The 15,224-nt window shown below is 46.1% G+C and overlaps 1 protein-coding gene and 1 long non-coding RNA gene across 10 annotated transcripts in view; one reads left to right on the top strand and one right to left on the bottom strand.

Annotated features, from left to right (window-relative positions):
• The first annotated feature begins 2,012 nt into the window (after window positions 1-2,012).
• Window positions 2,013-12,224, top strand: LOC137201645 (uncharacterized). Of its 2 annotated transcripts, XR_010932269.1 has the most exons (3): window positions 2,024-2,114; window positions 4,818-4,894; window positions 5,172-12,224. It is a non-coding gene; the product is annotated as an uncharacterized lncRNA (long non-coding RNA). The 2 variants fall into 2 exon arrangements; XR_010932268.1 differs by having other exon boundaries at window positions 2,013-4,894.
• The window catches only part of DUSP16 (dual specificity phosphatase 16), a 177,392-nt gene continuing 167,569 nt past the window's right edge, over window positions 5,402-15,224 (bottom strand). For all 8 annotated transcript variants that reach the window (XM_067695716.1, XM_067695715.1, XM_067695722.1 and 5 more), the window contains 2 exons: window positions 12,725-12,848; window positions 5,402-9,195 (listed from right to left, as the gene is read on the bottom strand). In XM_067695716.1, coding sequence (XP_067551817.1) covers window positions 8,028-9,195; window positions 12,725-12,848 — 1,292 coding nt within the window. In that variant the 3' untranslated portion in view covers window positions 5,402-8,027. The remainder of the gene's footprint in view (window positions 9,196-12,724; window positions 12,849-15,224) is intronic.

Consider the following 15,224-nt stretch of genomic DNA (forward strand, 5'->3'; position numbering starts at 1 on the left):
GGAAAGACAACCTGGAAACCAGAGCCGGGGAAGAGGCCAAGGCAGCATCTGCCTCCTTCAGAGGGCAACCTTCTGGAACTGCTTCTTTACCCATCAGGAAGGAAGGCGGGTAGAGACGTCCAGCCAGAGGAGATAAAGGCGTCTGAGGGAGCCAGGGAGGCATTGGAAGCACTGAGCTGGGAGTGGGGAGCTAGACCTTTAGAGTTTGTTGGGCCACTCTGGTGAAAGAAGCTCATCTTTATAATGCCTTTGGTGGTCAGGATTTTAGTGGGGCTTTAAACCATTCCTAGAGCATTTCATTAGAGTACAATCAAGAAAGATGTTCTGTAATTTAAAAATCTGTTAAATAGCTAAGGTTATTCTAGGAAATGTCACGGAGGGGAAGGCAGCCACATTTATTGAATAATGCATTCCCCCACCCCCACCCCACTGTGTTCAGTGCTCCTTTCATGTATTAAATTTCCATGTAATCGAGGATCTGGTTCTGGACTGTATTCAGATCCATTGATCTTTCTGTCCATACTGTTTCATGCTGGGTTTTGTTCGTTTTTTCACACTGCTTTTTTTTGTTGTTTTGGCGGTATGCGGGCCTCTCACTGTTGTGGCCTCTCCCGTTGCGGAGCACAGGCTCCGGACGCGCAGGCTCAGCGGCCGTGGCTCATGGGCACAGCCGCTCCGCGGCATGTGGGATCTTCCCGGACCGGGGCACGAACCCGTGTCCCCTGCATCGGCAGGTGGACTCTCAACCACTGCGCCACCAGGGAAGCCCACACACTGTTTTAACATTATAATTTCACAATACATTTTAATATCTGATGTGGCTAGACTAGGTACCCACCTACTCTAATTACTATTTTTTCCTAACTTCACTTTTTTTTTTTTTAACTTCAAACTGGCAGAAAAGCTGAATAATAAAAGGCATTCTCATAGTCCCTTCCTCTAGACTGACAGAAAGTGGCATTTTTCAGCTCTCTACCATCATTGTCTTTTTTTGAGTTCCTGGAGTATACAGAACCTGGCTCTGAACACAGAGACGTGCTTGTAGCTTTCAAAGAAGGAAAGGCTGGTTGTCTACAAGCTGTCAAAATAGCTCAGAGATCACGTTGCATTATCCTCACTGCACTTAATACAATTTACAAATAAAAGCACATAACAAAGTGACATGCAGACTGAGCCTGCGAGGACAGAGCTTTCTCAACTGTGTTGCAGCAGCTGATGGTCTGGACGTGGCAGAAAGGTGGCCTCACACAACGCGCAGAACTCCTCTGCCGCCAGCGCTCCATCCAGTTCTCTTCCTTCTTACAAAGACACTAGACAAAACAGGGTATATGAACTTAGATTTGGGTCCAAAGTAGACAGACTGCTTATTCCTGGGTAGAAGCAGAGAAGAACAATAGGAAATCTGATGTGTTTTGAAATAATTCTAGTTAATTTAATATTTGTGGTATGTGGTGGTTTTGCAACGTTATCAACTTTGGCTAAGTCGAGTTATGTTTCCTGGAATTCCCTTCCCTGTTCCTTTTTGGTTAGGGTTGGCCACAAGAGAAATTTGCAGGAGACTTGTCAGTGGAAGTGAAGCAACATCCACGTGTATTTGAGGACGTCGCTGTCAGTCAGGCCCTGGTGCACTTTTGGTGTGTGGGCAGCAGCTCCTCCGTCCGGCCCCACAGAACTCTGCCTTCAGCTTTTCCAGATCCTGGGCCAGGTATGAGTACTAACTTCTCCTTAGGTCTTCTGCAGCAGGGAGGATGAGGGCTTAGAGAAGGGAAGAGCCAACGTGGGTTCTGGTGGGAGACAGATGTGGTTCCAGCTTGTTGCTTGCAGGCTTCAGGTGTCTTGGCTCTCCGCCACTGCCCATCCATCCCTTACTGCCCATCCATCCCTCACTGCCCATCCATCCCTCACTGCCCATCCATCCCCCCCACTGCCCACCCATCCCCCACTGCCCACCCATCCCCCACTGCCCATCCATCCCCCCACTGCCCATCCATCCCCCACTGCCCACCCATCCCCCACTGCACATCCAGCTGTTTTCTGGACCACCCGCCCAGCGACTCCTGGTGAAGAAGAAACAGCGCAACGGGGGCTCTCATCAGCTCCTTTAATTGCTTAAGGTGAGTCTCTTGAACAGCCTTCTTATTCTACATCATTCCTGGTGGTTCTTCTCTGATTGAACCCTGACTGGTAACATTTTACTTTTCCCTCCTCAGTATTTTACTTTTTCCAATGGATTCTGGGAATCTGAGGGGTTTACTGTTTCAAGAGACAGTAATGCTGGATCTCTGTTGGTTAATGGCCAGTGACCTAGCTGGATGCTCTCGGACGTTTCAGGGATGGGGAGGCTGTCTGGGGTTGTCAGAGAGCCCTGGCTGGAAGTTTCCACCCCCGCTAGAGCACGAGGTGGTCTGGGTGGGGTCTCACGCCCCTTCCAGCTCTTAGATCCCATGTCTGCGGTTCTGATACATCACCCTCGAGAAGCAGTGAGGAGCGTCTTTGCCTGTTGTGTCTGAGCAGCGGCCCTGGGTCTTGTAGTGACTTTAATTTCTGAGTTGCCAAGGGAGAGCTTCTTTCCTTCTTTTTCTTAACTATGAATTAGACAGGTGTCAAGTGGCTCGCTTCCTTTAAGGACCTGTTTTGCTTGTCAGTCTATTCACCTCTAGTTATGAACCCCATCCAACAGGCCGCTCTACTGCAGCCTCCTTGTTTCACTAGTTGAAGTGGAAGATCAGTAGAAAGGCCTTCACCCCTTGTATTATGTGCATATAAGTTTACAATAAATGAATTGTGGGGTTAAGAGCAAGAGATAGATTTCATGGGCAGCTTTATAATGATTTTATAGATTTCACATCTTTATTTCCCTCAAAGTTTTATCATTCTTAGTAACTTACGTTCTCTGCCAGAGTGAATATTCGATGGAATGAGTTTTTAAGGACTCCACATTCTCAGTGCACTCAAGAAATTGGTTTGGTTGGTTTGTCTTTGGTAAAGTATTCTCTAGCTTATTTCTTTGCTTTCTCCTCCGACGCGTGAAAAAGGTACATTACAGGTATTATAGACATGCTGTTTCCAAGGCTACGTAAACCAATGGCCCTGGGGAACTACATGTGCCACTTACTCTTTCGGGTTTATTTGTAGAACTTATTTAGCTTTGGCATTTCCCTTAGCAAATCCCAAGGAAAACAAGGAATCTTCAGTAATGAGAGCTGTGAACAAACACGTATTAAAATCCTAGAGTAATTGAAAATTTTGTCTTCCTGTTTTGTTTACACCTCAGCTAAACCCAGATATGTAGTATTCAGTCGGAAATTACTTAACATGTTGATACTAAAGATTGAAGGGCAGCATGGAGAGAAGGGAAATGTTTTCTTCTTGTGGAATTTTCAGGTGTATGTTTTTTCTTAATTGTGAGAGAAGTAATTTTGCTTTTCTTTCCCCTACCCTGACTTTCATTCCTTTGTTAAGAGCTGCATAGTGCCTCAGAGATGTCATTGTTGTTTATTGGTTTATAATAAGTAACACTGAATTTCTTGCACACACACAAGGCATGTACCTTCCATTCAAATGTTGTGACTACAGAGGGAAAGGGTAACCAGATAACTTAATTATTCACATGCTTCAAACCATAACATTAAAACTTTTTTGGCAACTAAATCTAGTTGCTTATTAGTATGAGCAGTATCTCATGTGGTGAGCTGCGTGTATGTGTCCATTGCTCTTAGGAATTTGTTCAGGGTCATCTGTGTCAACATAGGACATGATAGAATTTACTGACGATTTGATTAATTTTCTTCACCAATCAAGGCATATTCCTACTGCTACCTGTTCTATATAGTGAAGCATGATTTATGCTAAAAGCTTCTGTGAACCAAGTATTTTTAATTCAGTCTTTGAAACTGTCATACTTCCCCTGACCAGAGAACCCAGGCCACAGCTGAGCTCACCCTCTCCCAGTTATCCTGTTTGCCTATGACACCCTCCTACAAGGTAACATTCTGTATGTCCTATGGGAAAGCATTTCCAACTGACTCTGGGGTGTTAGCCAGAACCAAAGGAATGAAATTTGTTTTTACATAAGCCCAGTTTGACATCTATATGCACATAAACTGCAACAATATGATTGACTTGTAAACATCTTCCAAGATGGTGGTGTCATCCTCCAGTTGATTTTGCAACATTGTAAAGATATAACCAAGTATAATTTTGCTGTACAAGGATGAATGGGCCCCACAGAATGCAAGAAATACCTTGCTTCCCTCTTTCATTGATAGAGGCGGAAGAGTTATATTCAGAGAAAAGCACCTAGACCTAAATTTTGTTTACTAGACCTAAAACGTATCTGCTTAGTGTCAGAAAGCGAAAACCACCAGACAGGAGTATCTAAGACAAAATGACGGTGAAGGTTCTGAGGATAACAAGGTCTTGTTCACTTGTCCCAGTATCTATACCTTCCCCGTTTCCCCTTAGCCTGAGCCCTGGTCTGATGATGTCAGACCCAAACTAGTCCTTTGACACCAGCCTGCTGCGGCTGGTGGTCCCCAAGAGGCCCTCAGATCTGTCTGCGTTTAAGTAGTAACTGGCTTGACTTCCGGGCCTTCCAACATCTACAGCTTCCCACCCAAAGCCTCTCACTGAGACACCTGCTCCCTCCTGCCACCTCCCATCTCGAGGCAGATTTATGCCACGTGCCCTCTCTTCCTTTATCCCACGCCCACCTCCAGTTTTTGGTAAGGCCCTGGTCAAGACAGCTCTTCTGGTCTTCACTCACCCTGTCCAATCCTTCTTGTTTTTAAATTTCCTTACATCTGACTTCAACTCAGAAGCCTTTCACAACCAACTTAAATGATGTCGCCTGTGATTCTTCTTATCGCCACTATCCCAGCTGCTTGCACTGAAGGTAAATGCTTTATTCCTTTAATGCCTGATTCTTTACTAACAACCTGATGAGGCTGAGCTTCTGTTCTCATGAGTCATCATGCCCAGTGTCACTTACAAGCATCATGCGACACTGGGCATGATGTACGCGGCAAGGATGGAGAACAGATCGTTAAATAACTACTCTCCCTCAGTTTTTCCTATAAGGATTATAAAACCGTCCACATATTACATTAAAATGCACCACAAATGTTTACCTGGTCTTTTTTCTTCCTACCTTGTACCTATTCTGGTTTCAGTCAGTCACCAAACCTGAGGTCATCGGAGGTTTCTACACCACAGTTGCGTCTGGCGTACACATTAAAGAATGAAGGCGATGGCCACAGACCGTTACCGCCTGAGCGTGTTCCCTGTGAATGATGGATCCCGTGACACAGCTGATGCCTCCGGCGGGAGGACAGCAGGTCAGGTCCCACCAAGGCCTCCTTCACCACTCGGACATGCTGTAGAGAGAGGTCCTTTCTCATACTTATGTATAAACAGGTACCAGTTTTGATTTTATTTCATCATATTAACATTCATGACACATCAGAATGAGAAATGCACAATTCAACCATTCAACAGCTTGCCTTACTACAAAAGAACACTATATTCATATTAAACATTTATACAGTCTTCCCACCTAGCTTTACAAATGTCCTAAACCATTTTCCAGCATTTCTCACGTAGAGCTCTAGTTCTGTCGTATAAAATCACCATCCCGATCATCTGGTAGGCTCCAGGGCTCCCCCTCGGATTCCACGCTGCAAAGAGTCAGCCACCGCCCTGCCCGGCCCTCGGCCACCCACGTGGCTCTGGGGCTGGCCTGAGAGGCTGCCCCTTCGGCAGGGCAGTCTCCATTCCAAGGGCTGATTACTCGACGTTAGTGATCAAGGACCAAAGGGTGTAGTACAGGACCACGTTGGTCACAGGAAGGAAGGGGACCATGGCCAAGAGAAATCCCAAATGATGGAAGGCCAATTCTGCCCAAAGATCGCATTAAAACCAAGTCCCACAACCCTCCTGAAACGTACAGCATTGGAGCCATTGATTTCATTTCTCAAAAATGTTCCACAGTTGTGACCAGACTCTGGAAGCAGGGAGCTGTTACACGTTTGGTGCATGTGTACATAACACATCAGAAATTACTGTGTGAAACCTTGATAATATCTGATTACATCCAAAATGTACATGTATATGGAAAAGCTAAATCCCTCTTAACAGAACTTCTCCAGTATGGTGACAACGCACTCCCTACGCAGTTCTCTCTCCATGTAATACCCATATCGTAGCCCATTATTTGTGCATAACCAGTTATGTTCTATGAAGCTCATAATCGCCACAATCAATTCAGTTTTGAATCATGTCATCTATGCTGGTTTTAGCAGTCACCATGGGAAACACGAAGGCACATCCAACTCAAAGGACTGTCCATTTCTCACATGTAGAAAAACCTGAGATATGAGTCAGCAACTAGCTACACTTACAGTAAAGAACAATGCTAACACCCGCCCACCACCCTAAAAAAAAGCTGCTGACGTGAATTAAGGCTTCAAAACAGGACCAGACTGTAGCTGACAAAACTCAAGCCAGGAAGTTTAAAAGCAGGTAAGTGCTGTCACTTGTGGACTTGTTCTAATCACCTCCTATTTTCAGCTGCCAGGATTGATTCCATACAGTGATTGTAGGTCACGGACGGAGACCACTTGGTCCCACTCCACTTTGATATGTCCGTTCTACTAAAAAATGCTGGGGTTAGTTTCTGAGAACAGCTTGGCTGTGTCTTTCCGCTCTGCTCGCAACGAAGCAAAATTCAACCGCCTTCTCCTCACCTTCCTACACTGTTTCTCTCTGAACGTTCGTTGCTTACCAAAGCCTCTCTCAGCCCTATCAGTATGAAAGTCTAATTATAGAAATACCACCTTGGTCGCATGCTAAGGGAAAAAACCACTGAGAAAATAACAGTTTCCTGCTTCTCCTCAGCAATTCCACCTTCTCTAATCCTTCCGCAGTTTTCTGCCTCTTAGTAGTTTCCTATAAAATGCTGCCTTACCGTTCCATTTTCACAAGATGCATCTGCACGATGAACCCGAAATGGAAGCCGTCTAGCGCGGCTGAGGACGAGACGGTGCTGCTGCTCTGCTACCGAATAAATTCACGTCTGGCTTGAAATTAACCTTCATCGAAAGGGTTGACAGCCCCATCTCGAACAACTCTTTGATTTATAAAGAGGGAGGGAGACTTGTTTAGCCTCCCAGCCTTAGCTTAAATCGTGATGCTGCCAGACTCCTGGCTGTTACATTGATCCTAGATCGCTTCCTTCCTTTCTTTCTTCACAAAGCTGAGAAGAAGAACGAACAAATGAACGCCCTCCATCCAGGCCCGACTGGAAATGTGTGCAGAGACCGTCTGACTTGGTCTGAAAGGGGTGACTAGCTACCTGCCTGTTCACAATGCCTAGAAAACGGGCCACCAAACCTGGTAGTGGTGAAAGCCCCGACTTTCCGTCTGAGGTACTGGGGTTGCTCTATAGTAGATCTTGGCAAGGCCCCTAATGGTCGGTCAGCAGAACGATGATCTCATCGCTCGGCTGTCAGGTGCTCTTGGGTTTGTGAATCAGCTTTGGATGTGGTCATTTCTCTTGGATTTACCATTAGGTTCTGTTCCTAATAGGTTCTCCCCGCCCGACCCACAGGCTGGCTCAGTCTCAGCACTAAGGTGCACTATGGAAGGGACCGGACAGGACTAGTATTTGAGATCTCGTTGTAGCACGACAAGAAAATGGTGGGCGCGTCTGTCCTCTGACACCAAATAGAACTCGATTTAGTAAGAATGATGAGAGGATGTGCAGTCCACTGCATAGAATTGTTTCGTGTGCCTGGGGGGAAAGCTAGCCTCTGCCCTTCTTCCACTTGTGTTGAGAGAAATACTAGCTGCTCTCTCAAGTGCAGATATTAAAAGAGAGCAGCGGTGTTGATCCGTGTTTTGCTTTTACACCATAGCTCCATTTTCCAAAAATATATATGTATGTACATATATATATTTCAGATTTACAGGGAATATTTTTTTGTGAACAAGAAAAAAGCTGTCCATAGAAGTCACAAGTGTCTTTCTTCTCAGGAGACCTCGATGATTTCCATGCTGCCTGAAAAGCTCGACTGGCTGCCCACCTTCCCCAGTTCCTCCCGCGACCGGTTTTCGGACATGATGCTCTCGCCAAACTCCATCTGGCAGCTTCTGCGTTTGAACTGCTTCTCGAAGGGGCTCTCCTCGTGCCAGCTGCGCCGGGAGTCGGCCCTGTCGCTGGGCTTCTGCCGCCGGCGCACGGAGTGGCCTGGGTCACCGCCGCAGGCGGGCAGCTGGCCGCAGCTGAAGGCGGGGGGGCCGGCGTGGCCTCCGTAGACGGCCGAGGCCGAGTAGAAGTGAGGGGGCTCGGGGGCGAAATACCAGCTCTTGGCCAAGGAGGGGGCGGAGGTCTGGGGGGCCAGGATGTCCGAGTGCCAGCCCTCGAGGCCCAGCCCGGCGGCGGACGGGGCCAGGTGCTGCTGGCTGGCCGAGAGGCCGAAGAGGAAGCGGGGCTGGCAGTGGTCCTCCACGCTGCCGCTGCGGGGCAGGGGCGACAGGAGCGGCCTCCCCGCGCGGGGCCGCGCGCCCTGGCCCTCGGGGGCCCTCGGAGGCTGGGGGCCCCGGGGGGGGCTGGCCTCCTCCCGCTCCGGGCTGGCCTCGGGCGTCTGCTCCGACACCTCCCGCACCGGGGAGAACTGGCACGGCTTGCCGGCGCCCTCCAGGGCGGAGGAGGGCTTGTAGGGCTCCGGGGCCGCCTCCGGGGAGGAGAGCCCGCGCAGGGGCGCGGCCGCGCCGGCTGACGGCGACACCGCCTTGATGTCCAGGGAGAAGGAGCGCTTGAGGCGGCCGCTGTCCTCCCGCCGGTCCGCGGGCAGGTGGAGCCCGTTGAGCGCCTGGACCAGGGGGCCGTCGTCGGGAGGCGAGGGCTGGGCGCCGGGCGCACCGGCGTGGGGCACAGGCCGGGGCCCCAACGCCTCGGGGGGAGCGGCGGCGGGATGGGCGCGGGGCGGCCCGAGGGGCGGCTGGCCTCCCTGCCCGCCCTCCGCGGCGGCGACGGCGACCGGGACAGGCTCGCTTGGCTTCTCCAGGTGCAGCAGCTTCAGTTTGCTCTTGGGCCCCGCCGCTCCGGTCTGGCTCTTAATCCTCTTCTCGTAGTCCAGGAGCTGGCCCAGAAAATTGAAGTTCGGAGATATAGTAGGTCTTTTTTCTTTCACAAATCTATGAAAAGAGGAAAAAACCTAAAAGGCTTGAATTTGACGACTACCTGTTATTGTAAGAATGTTACTAAGCTACGGCAAGTGAAGAGCTGCGACAGGGAATCATCAGAGAGACCCTTCCAAGACCTCTGTCAGGTGGCTGGTTTAAAACTTGGGGCAGAGGGTCAAGGAGGAGATGAGGGCCTCTGCGTCGGGGAGCTTTATAGCCCGAGCCCGGAGGTGCTAGAAGGCGGGAGGCCAGGCCCCTAAAGTTCTAGGTTGAGCCTCCTTATTTTCAAGGACCCAAGGCTTCCAGTGCAACTGGTAAGAGATGATTCTTCCCTCACCACCCGGGATGACACCGCCCCTCCCCACCGGCGCTGCCATCAGAAGTACAGCTTTAACAGCCATGCGCCACCTTCAGCTTCCCAACATCAAAGGCCCCACAGCCACTTCAAGACGTTGCACATTTTTAATTAACGATCAAAAGAGAGAGTATCAGATGGCCAGGGCATCAAAGCACACACTTCCGAGTTCCTTCCCTTTGGATTCGGTGTGACAGAGTAACCAGCTACACAGTGGGCTCTGTCTGCTAAGCATTATGCGAATGCACTAAAGGGAGTATTCTCTCATTCAACTCTCAAAACTACCCTCTGTCAGGTGGGTGTAATTACCCCCATCACAGAGGTACACACAATCCTTAGGTGACTCGCCCTAAATCACACAGCTACTAAAGGACGGTGCCGGGATTCAGAACCAGGTCTAGGAACTTCCCTGGTGGCACAGTGGTTAAGACTCCGCGCTCCCAATGCAGGGGACCCAGGTTCAGTCCCTGGTCAGGGAACTAGATCCCGCACACATGCCGCAACTAAGGAGCCAGCAAGCCACAACTAAGGAGGCCACCTGCGCAGGTAAGACCCAGCGCAACCAAATAAATAAATTAAAATATTAAAAAAGAAAAAAAACAGGTCTGATGTCTGGCTTCATTTCTGTAACCACCTTGTTTAAAAAAGAGTCATCAAGGGATCAAAACTAGTTATAAACAGCTTTTCTGTTTCATTGTAGAAACAGAGACTCTTTAGAAATAGTGGATACATTCTTTAGTGGCCCCTGACCCTTAAGGCCACTTCTCAGAAGATGCAGGAGTGAAACTACACTGAAAATTTATATTTGGATAAGGAAGAAAAGAGAAAAATCAAAAATAAACTCCTTGGAAATCAGTAACCTAAAGCAAATTAACGAAGCCAGAAACAACTGCCTCAACTGTGACAAGTGTACATGCAGGACCCTCGCGATGAGACCCGGCAACAGGATGGAAGGGCGCCTCTCCTGCTGGTTTCTACTGGGCGCAGGAGGACCTTAGGGAGCAGCCAGACTGCAGGACGCGGCGCAGTGCGGACACAGGGAGGACCCACCGCCTCAGCTCCTTCCTCAAGTGAGGAGCTGTTCAGGTAGCTCATTTCTTTTCTCCAGATTTTCCAATTTGAGAAGAAAGTCCAATTGTTACAGCAGGCCTGGCTCCACGTGCCTGTATTTATCGATCCTTTATCACACGCAAACTAACCACCTCTATCCAACAAGATACACAGGGGACTCCGATTCAGGCGTCCCTGAACACAACCCCAGTCCTTGGTGCTGCTGTCACTGGCTGCCTTCTGTCTGGAGAAAGGGGGGGTGGAGGCAACCCCCTCAAAATTATATACTTAAAAATCTGGGCAACTCTATGCACAGCCACATGCAAATCAGGTTAGAGCACACCCTCACACCACACACAAACAAACTCAAAATGGCTTAGAGACTTAAGTATAAGACATGACACCATAAAACTCCTAGAAGAGAACATAGGCAAAACATTCTCTAACATAAATTGTACCAATGTTTTCTTAGGTCAGTCTCCCAAGGCAATAGAAATAAAAGCAAAAATGAACAAATGGGACCTAATCAAACTTACAAGCTTTTGCACAGCAAAGGAAACCATAAATAAAAAGACAACCTATGGACTGGGAGAAAATATTTGCAAATGATGATGTGACTAAAAAGGGCTTAATTTCCAAAATATACAAATAGCTCGTACAATTCAATAACAACAACAAAAAACCCAATCAAAAAATGGGCAGAAGACCTAAATAGACATTTCACCAAAGGAGACATACAGATGGCCAATAGGTACATGAAAAAGATGCTCACCATCGCTAATTATTAGAGAAATGCAAATCAAAACTACGATGAGCTATCACCTCACACAGGTCAGAATGACCATCAAGTCTACAGATAATACGTGTTGGAGAGAGTGTGGAGAAAAGGGAACCCTCCTTCACTGTTGGTGGGAATGTAAATTGGTGCAGCCACTACCGAGAACAGTATGGAGGTTCCTCAAGAAAACTAAAACTAGAGTTGCCATATGACCCTGCAATCCCACTCCTGGGCATATCCCCAGACAAAACCATAATTTGAAAAGACACATGCACCCCTATGTTCACAGCAGCACTATTCACAATAGCCAAGACATGGAAACAACCTAAATGTCCATCAACAGATGAATGGATAAAGAAGATGTGGCGCGCGCGCGCGTGCGCGCACACACACACACACACACAATGGAATGTTAACCATAAAAAAAACAATGCCATTTGCAGCAACATGGATGGACCTGGAGATTATCATACTAACTGAAATAAGTCAGAAAGAGAAAGACAAATACCATACGATATCACTTATGTGGAATCTAAAATACGACACAAGTGTATCTATGAAACAGAAATAGACACACAGACATACAGAACTGACTTGTGGTTGATGAGGGGGCGGGGAGAGGGAAGGTCTGGGAGTTTGGGGTTAGCAGATGCAAACTAGTATATCTAGGATGGATAAACAACAGGGTCCTACTTTATAGCCCAGGGGACAATATTCAATATCCTGTGATAAACCACATGGAAAAGAGTATGAAAAAGAATATATGTATGTATAAATGAATCACTTTGCTGTATAGCAAACTTAACACAACACCGTAAATCAACTATCTACTTCAATAAAATTCTTTACAAAATCTAAGCAACTCTAGATTGCAGGAAATTCTACTCAACGAATGGAGTTTGACCATTATTTGGTTTTATACTTGCATATATTGGGATTTTTCCTCAGTGAAAGAGACACAGAATCTGAAGCACGGTAGGAATTCTACAATGAGTTTCTCCTGGAGCGTTTCTTTCTCGTGTGTAAATTAGAACAAATGATATTTCCCCAACCAGGCAAAGATACAAACTCAAGTAACAGGATGGAGATCTCTGTATTTGCTCTTCCTTAAACTTAAAAAGTAGCTGAGGATGAACTTGATATATGTGAGGGCAGAATTAGTACTAAATTATAAAAATGCATTTTTCTCCAATCTTTGAAAAACCATTTAAAAATCCAGTCACCTGTAAAGAGTATAACTAAAATAATCATGATCTGCTTTAACGTGGTCACCACCACCCTCTCCCCCACCCACCATGTCTTCTCATGATTCAGGTCAAAGGAGAAGCCAGTCTCACAGGGCATGTTCCTGTCCTCACCTGTAAGCTTCATCCAAGGACATATCCATCCTCTTCATGATGTAGGCAATGGCGATGGTGGCAGAGCGAGAGATCCCTGCCAAGCAGTGCACTAGGACACATCCATTGGAGGCTTTTGCTTTCTCTATGAGTCAAATTCAGAAAGGGTCATTAATGACAACTTTGTTCGGCAGTGAAATCTTATTTCCATTTACTCACACAATGGCTTTCATCTGGCAACTCCAAGTAAAGCCCATCTATTTACCTATTTTTCCTTTCAGTATTCTTTTAAGGAGGTAGGGGAAGATGATTTCCCCACAATTTACATATAGAACAATGAAGGTCCACATGTGTTAATAAGCAATGTTAAGCAATGTCCCTAACTCAGGTTGCCTCTTATTCAGTACTTTTCACCATGTGTTTTTTACATTATTATTTTAATAACTTTCCCTGAGTATAAATCACACATTGTGATCACGTGATTCTACTTGTTTAGTGTAGAAAACTTCAGAAATACAGAAGAGTATAAAGAAAACAACATCCCAAATCCTAAGATGTAGCTAATATTTTGTTTACCTATGTTGTCTGATACTTAAGTTTTTTATGAATTATGTAAGAGATACTACATTTTTTCCAGCTTTGAGATATAATTGACATATAACATTGTACTTTAGGTGTATGGCATAATGATTTGATATATATGAGCGATTAAATTAAAAAAAATTTTTTCATTTTAAACATATGTGACACATTAACTGTAAAAAGCAGGGAGGTGGGGATGGGGAGAGACTTAATCACAGTGACACCACATCATGACGCAGGGACGCCAAGTCAAGCAATTTGTAAAACGCCGACTCAGAATCCACCTTCCTATAATTTCCCTATTTTTCTCTGGGAGACTTTTCTGTGTGTCATAAAGTGGCTCACTTTACTTGCTGAATTTAAGAAGAAGCCATGTGTGTGCCATGAATCAATTTCAGTAGGTCACCTTAATGAGGACCAGGAGAACTCTGACCTCTTCCTTGATCTCCAGGAGATACTGTCGGACTGCGTCATGCTAACTCCCCATAACATGGTAGAAGGACTCGTGAACACTGTTAGAACCAAGAACCAAGGAAATCTGATCGCACGGTACTGCCACCTCTCACTGTAGATGAGCTTTAAAAGCTTTCTCGTGGACATGGATGAAGTTATCCCACGCCTGGAAGCAACTACCATTTTAGCCAGTACAGTGACTGCCTTATATCTGAACAATTACGTATGTGCTTACCCTTTACCTACATGCTGCTGCCAGGAGCTAAATTCTTCCCTTTTCATCCTTGTTTTCATTGATAACTACCAAAAGTTTACCAAACCTTATGGTAAAGTTCTCGTAATTAACAAGGTATCCAGGGAATCTGCTCTGGCAGCTGAGTAATACAATATACAATAATACTTCAATCTCACCACCTCTGTTATACATATAATAAATTCCCAACGTATAGGACTTATTGTTTGTTACGTACAAAACACCGTAGAGCTTTAAGGTACTACATGAACAATCAAGCAGCTTCCCTTTAGACAGGGAAATCAAACACAATAAAACAATAACAAACGAACACAAAACAACATTGAAACAAAGAAAAAAGGATCACGCTATACAACCTAACAGTATATAAACACACGTACGTCAAGTCCAAGCCTTCCTGGGCTACACAGCTCTCTTCCTCCTCTCAACTATTCAGTATTTAGCCTATACTGCTCTTAGTATTTCCTCTTTCACCTTGGCTGCTAAGAAGCTCAAAGGAAAGGTGTTCACTCAATTTCAAGAGATAACTAATTCCGGTTTTACTGTGCCTTTCCTAGTCCCATATTACCTGGCTCTTGCCCTTCTGTCCTGCTTTAATGGGTACGCGTGTGAATGTGTGTTATCTTTTGATCCCAACCTCTTACTGTAAGCTGCTTCAAATTCTTATTGGAAGTAGGCTGGCTTTAAATATTTTTTTAATGTTGACAGTACTCTCTCATCATTTTTAATAATTATCACGAAACTAGACTAGGAGGACCGAGAAGGGTCTTGCTTCTAACACTCCCCAAAGCGTTTAACACTGAGCACACAGTGTGAACCCAGTAAATACTGGCTGGCTGACCGATACATACTTTAAAAGGTAATCTTTATAAAAAATTTGAAAAAGGCTGGAAGGAAATAAAGCAATGATGATAACCGATGTGTTAGGATGTTGAGGTTACAGGTTTCTTTTTCAAATGTTCTGCGTGGTACTTACACTGTTCTTACAACTGCTTTGATGATATATTTTAAAAATCTAAAGTGATTATACTTAAGTGGGGTTCATTAGAACACATTTCTTGGCAGAACTGAGTGCTAAACTGAGTCTCTTAAGGCAGAGGAAGTAATACCTGTCGACCTGGCGGAGAGGAGAAGGGAAACATTTGAGAAAGACCCACGGTGGGGCTGGACCACCACTCAGAAAACAGCCTTGGCTGGCGCATGCTGGGCGGGAAGTGACCGGAGAGGAGGGTT

Source organism: Pseudorca crassidens, chromosome 11 (genome assembly GCF_039906515.1).
Source record: "Pseudorca crassidens isolate mPseCra1 chromosome 11, mPseCra1.hap1, whole genome shotgun sequence".
Lineage (NCBI taxonomy): Eukaryota > Metazoa > Chordata > Mammalia > Artiodactyla > Delphinidae > Pseudorca > Pseudorca crassidens.